Source organism: Lampetra fluviatilis, chromosome 74, assembly GCF_964198595.1.
Source record: "Lampetra fluviatilis chromosome 74, kcLamFluv1.1, whole genome shotgun sequence".
NCBI lineage: Eukaryota > Metazoa > Chordata > Hyperoartia > Petromyzontiformes > Petromyzontidae > Lampetra > Lampetra fluviatilis.
This window is the reverse complement of record NC_136348.1, coordinates 1,657,178-1,670,449: the sequence shown is the minus strand read 5'-3', so window position 1 is coordinate 1,670,449 and position 13,272 is coordinate 1,657,178. Positions and strand designations below refer to the sequence as shown.

The following is a 13,272-nucleotide window of genomic DNA, read 5'->3' as shown; positions in this document are numbered from 1 at the left end:
GATATTTATGGGTGGTGATGATGATGAGTTGTTGTGATTATGGGTGTTGATGATGATGGATGATTGGTGGTGGTTATGATGAAAGTTGGTTGTGATGGTTGGGTGGTGGTGGCGAGGATGGTTGATGATGGTGAGTTGATAGTGATAATGATGATAATGGGTGTTGATACTGATGATTTGTGTTGATAATTATGGGTGGTGATGAGTAAATGAGCAACCACCCGACACATAACAGCAACAGAAGTAACTAAAGCAGCACCAATAACAGCAGCGACAACAGCAGCAGCAACAACACATTTTGAGGGCGACGCAACTACTTCTGATTCTGCTGTTTCTGGTGCTCGACTAATTGTAGCCAGGCCCTGCTCTCGCGGGACCAACCCACACGTCTTCGGAAATTATTGCGATGATCATGTCTGAGCTGAAAATTAAGTGAATAAACGTTACTTTGTTTAACCATAACTGTGTGTAGGTTAGTATCTGGGGGCTCAGCGAATACTACTCATGAAATAACTCGTACTCCTTTATGACCGACATTGTACTAATTTTGGTTGATCGAGACGAACACTGGATTAAACATGCACATCTTAACCCCTGCCTCGCATTTACCACGAATAATTTGCATTTACACATACCATACAGTCAAGCACAGTAAAATGCTAATAAGACAATATTGTTATTCTAGGAATTTGAATTCGATTCTAACCCTGCACTCCCACAGTTCGCATATCCAACCCCCGGGTCGATTGAACGTCAGCTTTCTTTTATATGAGCAGATTGCGATTTTAATACTTCTAATGAGATTCGAATACCGTATCCATAAATCGCCTAAATATGAAAATGTGTCATTAAACCCGCCACCACCCACACACCCAATTAGTAAGGTTTGTCACGTGAACAGGACATGCTAATTCGTTACTAGTCCAGCACAATGGTGTGTTGGAGAGCCAAGCCACAACAATTTACAATCTGAGTACGACGTTTCGCCAGTAATTACAACTAGTTTCATTAGGCTACGACCAGTTTTTGTGGAGACGTCCTCCTGTTTCGTTCCGTAAATAGAGAGGTAGATGTGATGACAAAACGTGTGTGCTCTTCTTGCGCGAAGTGGGGAAGGGCGGGGTATTAATGGGTACATATATATATGGCTATGGGTACCCATTGCAGTATGGATTATGTATATGTTAATCAACGTACATTAGGCATGCGAATTAAGTGAACCCATTGACCTTGCACTTCCTGTCGATTGTGTGTACTAAAATAGCCGTGCCAACGGTAATCCCAATTGAAGAATAGTGACCGGAATAGACATGCTTTAGTAACGAATTGTCATGTTCTGTTTTATTGACAATCCTTACTATTTTCATGTGGCGGGTTTAACAAAATATATTTTTTACTTACGCAATTTAACCCAAAAACCTGTTCGATTGAACATATACTATACATATTTATTAGCAGAGTGCTATTCAATACTTCATATTTGCATAGACCACAATACCTGCAGTCATAATACAAACAAAAGACATAACTCTGATAATGTGCACTGTCCTTGAAGTTGATTGGTCCACACCCGAGACAGATTTCCTTAGAGCCTAGTCTCACATGGGTTGGACCAGATGACGCCAAAAGGCGCGTCCAACCCATGTGAGACTAGGCTCTAATGTATATCCTAAAGTCGATTAATACCAATCAAAAAAAGCTTTATACTTGAACAAAAACGTTAAAAATGTTGAGTAAAGATGTACCTACAGACGCATTCCAACTTTAGCTCAACAGGAACACTTAACGACTACAATTGAACCCTCTCACAACCAGTGCTCATCACACCACTTAGGAAAGTAATCCGATAACATTATAAACCACCACTGTGCACGTCACGAAACTCACAAAAACTGTAAAACTAAAATGGTCAAAATTACACACAAAAGTACTCGACACGGCTTAAAAGGTATAACCACATGACATAATTTATTTTCAGTCAACCCGAGCTCTCTGTTTGACTCTCGAGCCAATCCATTACATCCAGCCATCTCTCGGGATCCAACTGCATGGGATCGAAGGTGGAAACTTCTTCAGGACTCATTGCAGCACCTTGAATTTCAGCTTTTGATTTCAGTTTCCTATCATTGTGGACCTTCTGATGCGTGTTCATGTTTGATGAGCGTGCAAATGTCTTCCCACACACAGGGCACAGGAATGGCTTCTCACCCGTGTGTGTTCTCTGGTGTCTCTTAAGACTTGATGGCCATGAAAATGCCTTCCCACACACAGAGCAATTGAATTGTTCCTTGCCCCCGTGTGCGTGGGGCTTTGGAGAGCGTCTCTTGTCCATGTGAGCGTAGTAACAGTAGTGGTGTTATCGAGTCAAAAGTACGCTATCGGCCGCAAGGATGTTTAGCGTCGAGTTTTGGATTTTGTTAACTGCTAAAACAAGAACGACACTCGCGTCTAACCGAGACGCAAAAAATTCCCGTTAATTTGACGACAAACACGTTTAAGAGTTTATCCGCGAAAAAACACACTTACTTGGAGATTCACGGTATATCGATGTCTGTAACCCGTCTGAAGATGTCGCCACGAACTCTCCCGACGCAAAGTCGCCTCACTGTCGACACAGCAATTGTGCTCGCCAGGCTGCGTTGTCTCGCGGTTGAAGGGCGATCAGCAGAGCGACGAGTCGAGCGTCCAACCTCATCAAGTTCCCTCTCGAAATGGCATTGAGCTCTGCTTCTGAGCCACCTTATAACTCCCCCCCTAGGATCCAATCCTTTGTCTTTCAGGATATTTGCATTCGATTGTTAATTTTGGAAGGCACAATCCGCATGTCTATTAACATACCGAAGGGTAATGTGCCCATTGTGCTTCATGCATGAATATGTAAGTGCATCTCAGTGTGTAATTGTGCGCTTATTTTGAATAAATGGGATTAAAGTGAATGCAGCACTCCGGAGACAAACAGCGAGGCATGGTTTTGCCAGCCACCACCTCGTTTGCCGCAGCGACTTTAATAGCTGCTCTCAAACAACACTGTCACCAATAGTGGTTTATGGGCTAGGGTGTTAAGCGGACAATCAGTCGTTTTGGGAAAGGCGTATGGGATAATACACACCTCTGTTATCCCATAAACACAATACACAGCAGCGGGAAGGCTGCCTTGTTTGGGAGATGTAGTTTGGGTAAGGCGCTTTGACTGGAGTTCGGCGATGTGACTGGGTGATCACACGGATTCCGAAAAGCAGCTTAGACGATACGATCCACTGCGCTCCATCTCCCCACATGGACAACGACATTCTCAGTTTAAAAAAAATTACATTGATTCGACACATTCAGTGGACAGTGTGATTCTAATACGACTAGCGGGATTCGAATAATTGTAATTCGATTCTAATCCTGCACATCCTACCCCTGGTTGGCATATTCACGTATCATACGTACGACCACAGTGTGAGAGATTAGCATGATGTTAATGTAAGAAATAAGCATGTAACTGTAGAAAAGGAGGAGAGCGGCCTCCTCGACGAGGGAGTGCAACCCAACGGGTTTAATACAAAGGGCATGAGAGCATGATATATAATATTACATGTTTGAGTTTAACATGTGAGAGTTTACAATGTCTTAGTTGATCAAATGCGCCGATCAAGGACGTCAATCGGGTGCGATTGATCATAGTTTTTGATCAAAGGCATTATCCCATCACGGAACACCACATCCCTGCGTATATAACAGCAAATAAAGCAACTACAGCAGCAACAACGATATCAGCAACGACAACAGCAGCAACATCACATTTCGAGGGCAATGCAGCTACTTCTGATTCTGATTTTTCTGCTGCCCGGCAGGACCCCACACTTCTTTGTAAATGATTGCTATGATCATGTCTGAGCTGAGGTTTGAGCGAATAAAGTTTACTTTGTCTCACCATAACTGTGTGTGGGTTAGTGTCATAGGGGCTAGGCGAATACTACTCATTAATGAACTCGCACTCCTTTATGACCGACATTGTACTAATTTTGGTTGATCGAGTAGAACCAGGCACGTGCCATGTCCAGGCGAATGATTATAAACAATAGTGTCCTTAAATATAATGCTAAAATTAACGTTAACACTGGATTCAACGTGCACCTCTTAACAACTGCCTCGCATTTACGACAAATGATTGCATTTGCACATAACATACATTCAAGCACAGTAAAATGCTAATACTATTGTTATTCTAGGAATTCTAATGCGATTCTTACCCTGCACCTCCCACAATTCGCATATCCGATCCCCGGTTCGATTGAACGAACACTTTACATACATATGAGCAAAGTGCGAATATAATACTTCTAATGAGATGTGAATACCGTATCCATAAATTGCCTAAATATGAAAATGCGTCGTTAAGCCCGCCACCACCCAACACACCTAATTAGTAAGGGTTGTCACGTCCAGCACAATGGTGTGTTTGAGAGCCAAGGTCACAACATATACAATCTAAGTACGACGTTTCGCCAGTAATTACAACAATCTTCATTAGGCGACGGCCAGTTTTGTGGAGACGTCCTCCTGTTTCGTTCCGTAAATAGAGAGGTAGATGTGATGACAAAACGTGTGTGCTCTTCTTGCGCGAAGTGGGGAAGGGGGGGTGTTAATGGATACATATATATATATATATGGCTCTGGGTACCCATTGCCGTTTGGGTTTTTTATATGGTAATCAACGTACATTAGGCATGCGAATTAAGTTAACCCATTGACCTTGTACTTCCTGTCGATTGTGTGTACTAAGATAGGCTGCTAACGGTAATCCTAATTGAAGAATAGTGACCGGAATAGACATGCTTTAGTAACGAATTGTCATGTTCTGTTTAAGTGACAAACCTTACTATTTTGATGTGTCGGGTGGTGGCGGGTTTAACAATATATATTTTTTACTTACGCAATTTAACCCCAAAAACCTGTTCGATTGAACATACACTATACATATTTATGAGCAGAGTGCTATTCAAATACTACTAATGAGATTTTAATACCGTACCTCCGTTAATGGTGTAATACATTATTAAACCAGTTTATAGTAGTTTAATGTTTAGTGTTATCGTTTATAATGGTACAGTTGACATGTTATATAGTACAGTGGATCTCCAGTATACTTCGGGATTAGGGACCAGAATGCAGCGAAACGATTTATAACGGGGCCATTCGCCTCTAGGAACATGTTAATGGGGAGACAGCCAAGATGCTGCTCGTTAAGGGCAGACTTGTGTGACGGAGATTAGCGACTACTACCGAATAATTAGCTCACACTCATTTATGATAGAATTTGTCATAATTTTGGTTGATTACGGAGAACAAGACACCTGCTATGTTGACGAATTCTTAGTACATATATTGTACTTACCCATATTGCTAAAATATCGTTAACACTAGTGTAATAAACCTCCTTGAGACTGCTTCTGGAATCAGTCCTTTTTATTTTCAACTTCCACAGTTACACTTTACACACACTCCCCGTTGCTGGCAGACAACTGAGAGAGGGCAGACTTCTCGCAAAGTCCCCACCGCGCACGTGGCACCCAGAGCCCCGTACGCGCGTGACTCTTGCTCTTGTCGTCCCCAAGTCTGCTCACGACTGTCCTCTCTCCCTCTCTCTTAATCCCTTCGTCACGTGGTACCCCCCAGCCAATCATCTATAGACAGCGTTGACCGTTCCCGATGGTTCCCTGTCAATCCCTGGACCACGCCTCTGATCCGGCTCCCCATTAGCTGAGGCCCCGATTGGCCAGGCCAATGACCCCTGCTAACACGCCGCGATCACGCCAAGGCCATGCTCCCTGGCTCATCCCTTATTGGCTACAAAGCAGGACCGGCAAGCCAATCCCCACGTGAACCCTCTATGGCTGTTATTACACTAGAATAAGCTTGCAGTTCTTAGCCATCTCATCTCGTTGCTTCAAAGATGCTCGAAGTTGAGTGTCCTGATGTGGTCTGACGCATTTACTGTGATTAAATTGAAGAATTTAAAGCGGTCCACAACCCTGAATTGTGCAGCTTGGAATAATGGAGGAATTCGCATTTATTTTGTTGGTTTTTGGAACCGAGGCCATAATTAGGAGGTACATCACAAGCGAAAGCGATAGTATTTGCCAAGAATATCTTCATTAATCGAGAACGAAAGTAGGAAGTTCAAATGGTGTCATATACCGCCTAATTTTCGAGTTGGATATTTGGGGCTGTATAATGTGTAAAGTTGAACGTGCTAGGTGTTGTCTTCTTCTAACAGCTACTAACGTGCGTGTGGTCTGTTTTTAGGATTTGTCCATTGTTGTTGAACTTGCTGTCGTGCGCATTTCTTGTTGAGTTCTGCCACTTTAGTGTTGCAGTTTGTTAAATAATCCGCCACGTGAGCGTGATGTTTTGCTTAGTGGGAATTTCGCTTTGTTACAATTTGTGATTGCTATAAAAATTGTAACGATTCATAAGCTCATGAGCTTATAATGTGTTTGTGCGTTAATTTATGAATATAAAACTGTCTATTGTTCTTCGATACCATTGAGATGTAACATTCATCCAGCAGTGAAAATCGTGATTCTATAACGACCGTAGTGTAATTGTAATGATTTTAATCCGATCCTTGCACGTACACTATACATACATATGAGCAAAGTGCTATTCTAATAAGACCACACTGTGATTCTACTGCTTATAATGAGATTCTAATACCTTACCTCCGTTTAGATCGTTCTAAATTAAAACACTAGTTTATAGTCTTTTTATGTTTAGTATTATCGTTTATAGTGTTACAGTTTACATGTTATAGAGTACAGTGTATCCCCGGCATACTTCGGGATTAAGGACTGGTAGGTTGAGAAACGATTAACTACGGGGACCTTTCCCCTCAAGGAACACGTGTTAATCGGGTAGACAGCCAAGATGCTGCCGTTTAAGGGCACACTTGTGTGATAGAGATCCTCCTCCTGAAATAATCTTAACATGTTTTTGCTAGGAACATTATAAAATAAAGAACGGACAAACATGAGTTAATAATATGTTTTTATTCATCTGCAATCATTTTTACGTCAAAACTCGAATGGAATATTTATTATGTCCTATGTTCACACATTTCCAGTACAATGCAAACCATTTCCGTTCCAGGAATACCAAAGCGTTAAAGTATCATTCCCCATTATTTCCTTATTAGTTCATCACGTTTGTTCACCTGTGCGTCTATGTTGAAGTCAAGGCCATATATCCAACGAACGCGTCATCAATGTACATCCTGAAATCGACTATCTAAAGTCGATTATTACCAACCAAAAAAAACTTTATACTTGAAAAAAAACCTTTTGAAATGTTGAGTAAAGCTCTAACTACAGACGCATTCCAACTTTAGCTCAACAGGAACACTTAACGACTACAATTGAACCCTCTCACAACCAGTGCTCATCACACCACTTCGGCAAGTAATCCGATAACATTACAAACCACCACTGTGCACGTAATTAAACTCACAAAAACTGTAAAACAAAATTGGTCAAAATTATACACAAAAGTACTCGATACGGCTTAATAGGTATAGCCAAATGACATAATATTTGTTCAGTCACCCCGAGCTCTCTGGTTGACTCTCGAGCCACTCCATTACATCCAGCCATCTCTCGGGATCCAACTGCATGGGATCGAAGGTGGAAACTTCTTCAGGACTCATTGCAGCACCTTGAATTTCAGCTTTTGATTTCAGTTTCCTATCATTGTGGACCTTCTGATGCCTGTTCCTGGTTGATGAGTCTGCAAATGTCTTCCCACACACAGGGCACTGGAATGGCTTCTCGCCCGTGTGTGTTCTCTGATGATTATGAAGATTTGATGACTTTGAAAATGTCTTCCCACACACAGGGCAAAGGAATGGCTTCTCGCCCGTGTGTGTTCTCTGATGACTATGAAGCGTTGATGAGTCTGCAAATGTCTTCCCACACACAAAGTCGCCTAACTGTCGACTCAGCAATTGTGCTCGCCAGGCTGCGTTGTCTCGCGGTTGAAGGGCGATCAGCAGAGCGTCCAACCTCATCAAGTTCCCTCTCGAAATGGCATTGAGCTCTGCTTCTGAGCCGACTTATAACTCCCCCCCCCTAGAATCCAATCCTTTGTCTTTCAGGATATTTACATTCGATTGTTAATTTTGGAAGGCACAATCCGCATGTCTATTAACATACCGAAGGGTAATGTGTCCATTGTGCTGCATGCATGAATATGTAAGTGCATCTCAGTGTGTAATTGTGCGCTTATTTTGAATAAATGGAAAAACACGTTCCCCATGCCCTCCATTGTCCTCGATTTAAAGTGAATGCAGCCCCGTGGTGTTGCCAAAAATCGCCGAGCTTCGGGAGTGAGCACGTACAGACGCGTAGTGACCACACTTGCAATACAATCACTCTAACATCAGTTACCAAAATCCGATCTGGTACATGGTCTCCGCTTGGTCTGGTTTGTATCCGTCATCACTCTGGAGACAAACAGCGAGGCATGGTTTGGCCAGCCACCAGCAGCTATTAAAGTCGCCAAAGCGACTTTAATAGCTGCTCTCAAACAACACTATCACCAATGGTGGTTTACAGGCTAGGCTGTTAAGCGGACAATCAGTCTTTTTGGGCAAGGCGTATGGGAAAATACACACCTCTGTTATCCCATAAACATAATGCACAGCATCGGTAAGGCTGCCTTGTTGGGGAGATGTAGTTTGGGTAAGGTGCTGTCACTGGAGTTAGGCGATGTGACTGGGTTTTCACACGGATTCCTAAAAGCAGCTTAGACGATATGATCCATTGTGCTCCATCTCCCCACATGGACAACGACATTCTCAGTTTTAAAAAAATGAATAGAAATGTTTAAATACGTTTTTTTAATCATGTCTATTGTATAAATGTTATAATGAGTGATTGTTATACTCATTGATACGACACATTTATCCAACAGTGGACAGTGTGATTTTAACACGACTATTGGGATTCGAATAATTGTAATTCGATTCTAATCCTGCATATTCTACCCCCGTGTTCGCATATTAACTTATACGTACAACCACAGTGTGATTCTAATTAGCTCAGTGCGATTCTAATGATTAGTATGCGATTATAATCCCACACCTCCAATTATGTGGTTCTGCACTATGACAGTTAATCGTATTTTAAAGCGTAACAATGGATAGGTTGTAGTTCATAGGTTATACTATTATATTTCACTATGTTAGAGTTTAACATGTGAGAGTTTACAATGTCAGAGTTGATCAAATGCGACGATGAAGAGCGTCAATCTTGATCGACGCAAAAGCAAATACAGCAGCAGCAACATCACATTTCGAGGGCGACGCAGCTACTTCTGATTCTGCTGTTTCCGCTGCTCAGATATTTGTTGCCAGGCCCTGCTCTCGCGGGACCCCACACGTCTTTGGAAATGATTGAGATGAAGATGTCTGAGCTGATAATGAATTTAATAAAGAGTACTTTGTTTGTGTGTAGGTCTGTATCATCGGGGATCAGCGAATACTGCTAATGAATGAACTCGCACACCTTTATGACCGACATTGTACTAATTTTGGTTGATCGAGACGAACAAGGCACGTGCCATGTCCAGACGAATTGATATTAACAATATTGTCCTTAAATATAATGCTAACACTGGATTAACGTTAACACTGGATTAAACATGCACATTTTAAACCCTGCCTATAGCATTTATGACTACCGATTCGCATTTGCACGTAACATATATTCAAGCACAGTAAAATGCGCATACGAACATATTGTTACTAGAATAATTTGAATGCGATTCTAACCCTGCAAAACCCCCACAGTTCGCATATCCGTCCCCGGATTCGATTGAACGTATACTTTACATACATATGAGCGATTAAAATGCTTCTAATGACATTCTCATACCGTAACTCCGTTTATGGTGGAATCTATTATATAAAAAAATTAAAGTCGTTTAATGTTTAGGGTTATTGTTCATAGTGTTATCAGTTTACATGTTATAGAGTACAGGTGATCCCCCGTATATTTCGGGTTTCGGGACCAGAACGTTGTGAAACGATTTATAACGAGGAACTTTCCCTGCCAGAGCGCAAGTGGCGAATGAAAAGAACACGGGGCGGCGGGAACACGTGCTTCCATGGGCGGTCGTAGACAGGTTGTATTGCCCAAAGGTGACACCGGGTACGTCCACCAAGTTGCTCCGCCCACGGCGGCGACAGGTAGAAGTCATAGAGGTGAAATGGCCGCAGTGTGTACGCATGTAGTTATGTCCGTCCACACCCAGACAGCTCATCCCCATGTCCTGTACAGCCCAAGTCTGGTGTGTCCAACGTGGTGGGGCACTCGGCAACGGAAACCGTACTCCAAAGGAAATGTGTTGTGGCGCCCACAGTTTCTGAGCCCCTGAGGCCCGGGGTGCCTCAAGGATCCGCAACGTGCGAGGGACCGGTGCCTGGAGCCTGGTCAAATTATTCAAAAGAAGCCAGGGACCTGCCTAATCCTTCAAGGCTGTGGTGCGAACCCTTTACGCCCCGAAATGCACAAGATTCCACCATGGGCGTGGGACCGGCGTCGAGAACCAGGTCAAAATGCGCAAGGTTGCGCTTGTAGGCTCCACGCCCAATATCAATCCTGTATATATTCGGTGCCATTGCGATGGAACATTCTACCAGTAGTGGGCAGCTTGATTCTAATACGACGATGGTGCGATGTTAATAATTTAGGATCTAATCCTTTGTCTTTCTGGATATTTGCATTCAATTGTTACATTAGGAAGGTTAAATCCGAATATGTATTTACATACCGAAGGGAAATGTGCCTATTGTGCTTCATGCTTGAATATGTAAGTTCAAATTAGTTTGTAATTACATCTTTACTCAACAATTTTTTTAATTTTTTTCTTTTAAATAACCGACTGTAGATAACCTATTTCATTGATGACGCGCTTTTTTGGATTTATAGCTTGTACTTCACCACAGATGCACAGTGAACAGATGTGGTCAACTAATAAGGGAATCAATGGACCATCTGGAGAGATGGGGGGCAGTGGATCGGATCGTCCCCGCTGCTGTCGATGGGGCCAAGCAGCGAGTGTTTCGGAATCCGTGATATCACCCGGTCACAGCGTCTACCTCCTGAACAGCGTCTCACCCGAACTCCATCTCCCCAACAAGGCAGCCTTCCCTCTGCTGTGTGTTTTTGCAATATATTTACTGACGCTCTAGAATATAACAATTCGGCTAGAAAAGGCAGGTGATTTGTTCTACCACCATTATTAAAAAAATGTATCCTGAAGGATTATGAGTTAATTCATGAGTAGTTTTCACTAAGCCCCGATGGCACTAAACTACTCACAGTAATATTTTGATTTAAAGCTATTTTTCTAATTTTCTTGCTGTGGATTTCACACCTGATGACGATCGCTTGTATTGCAGTCGAAACGTCGTGATAATTTTTATTGTTTAATATTTATCTTATTTTATTATTTCACGTCTACGTGACTTTACCGAAAGAACCAATAATACTCACAGTTATGTTTAAACAAAGTAAACATTAGTCGCTCAAATCTCAGCTCATTCATGGTCATCGCAATTATTTCCAAATCCGTGTGGGGTCCTGCGAGAACAGGGCACGGCCACAAATTCTCACATCGTAAACTCTCATACTGTAAACTCTAACATTATAAACTCTATCTTGATTTGAAGCTTTCGTGACTGCAGGAACCCATACTCTTTGGTTATTTCGGTAAAGTCACGTGACTTTACCGAAAGAACCAAAGAGTATTATGAACTCTAACAATATTACCTTTAAACTATGACATATACATTGTAACGCTATAACAATAACATTGTAAACTAGTGTTAAAGTAAACTCTAATGTTGTGAACTCTAACAATATAAGCTATGAGCTATATATTACACGCTATTAAAATAACATTTTAAATTGAAATTTGATATTTGAATCGCATTCGAATAATTAGAATCACTCCATGGTCCTCTTATAATCACACTATGCTCGCAAGTATGTAACATGTTTGCATGTAACATGTATGCATGTAATATGGATGTATGTAATATGTATGCATGTAATATGGATGCATGTAATATGGATGCATGTAATATGCATGCATGTAATATGGATGCATGTAACATGTATGCATGTAATATGAACGTGCGAAAAAATGTGAAACAGAAGGTGCAGGGTAAGGATTGGATTAAAATTATGTGAATGACACTGTGCTCGAATCTATGTTATGTGTAAATTCGCATCGGGAGTCGTAAATGCGGCCCTGGGAGGTGCCAGGTTCATAATTGCATCAAAATCATTAGAATCACACCATGGTCATATTAGAATCAAGCTGCCCACTGCTGGATGAATGTTCTATCTCAGTGGCATCGAATAGCAATATACCAGTATGGTAATATATAAGTAATAATAATAAAACACAAAGCGCAACCTTGCGCATTTTGACCGGTTTCTCGACACTGGTCCCTCGCCTATGGTGGAATCTTGTGCCTTTCCGGGCGTCAAGGGTTCGCACCCCAGCCTTGAAGGGTTAGGCAGTTCCCTGGCTTCTTTTGAAGACTATGAAAGGGCTCCAGGCACCGGTCCCTCGCACGTGAACAAACCCAATATGAGCTCGTGAGATTTTGAATCGTTACAATTGTAATAACTCCAGAATCAGACTGTAGAGGGTTCTTTTATTTAGCCTTTAACACGGCTTAGGACCCCAGAATCACGATTTAGCAACGACAACGGGTGAGTGGGTGGGCAAGTGGGTTGGTGGGCGAGTGGCTGGGTGACTGAGCGGGTGGGTGGTTGAGTGGGTGAGAGAGTGGGTGGGTGAGTGAGTGAGTGAGTGAGTGAGTGAGTGAGTGAGTGGGTGGGTGGGTGAGTGGGTGAGTGGGTGGGTGGGTGAGTGTGTGGGTGGTTGAGTGGGTGGGTGAGTGTGTGGTGCCGAACGGGCAACTCTGTCATGGACAGTGCTGTGGGGGGAGGGCCTATGCCGATTGGCTTCTCCCATCATGGCGTCTATAACCACTACAGTGGCAATACGGGGGCTCTGGACGGGTGCGAGGGGCTGGTAACCCCTCCACCTTCAGTTAATTACCACTAAACCACGAATTAAATATGTAACGAATAAGCTTGTGCCGGAGGCCCCGGGGGACAGGCGTCTATGACGTCTCCTAGCCAAACCCAAATTGGCGGAGCCAGGAGATTTAATCTTTACTCTCGGGGCTTTTTCAGAAACAACGAAAAA

At 42.6% G+C, this 13,272-nt stretch overlaps 2 protein-coding genes across 2 annotated transcripts in view; one reads left to right on the top strand and one right to left on the bottom strand.

The window, feature by feature from the left end:
• The window catches only part of LOC144953340 (uncharacterized), a gene marked incomplete at its 5' end in the record, with an annotated part of 276,268 nt that overhangs the window by 37,280 nt on the left and 225,716 nt on the right, over positions 1-13,272 (top strand). The window lies entirely within an intron of this gene.
• Positions 1-13,272, bottom strand: part of LOC144953321 (uncharacterized) — a 109,447-nt gene that overhangs the window by 19,832 nt on the left and 76,343 nt on the right. Inside the window, 1 exon segment of the mRNA XM_078883887.1 lies at positions 7,752-7,919. Within this exon segment, the coding sequence (XP_078740013.1) occupies positions 7,752-7,919 (168 nt within the window).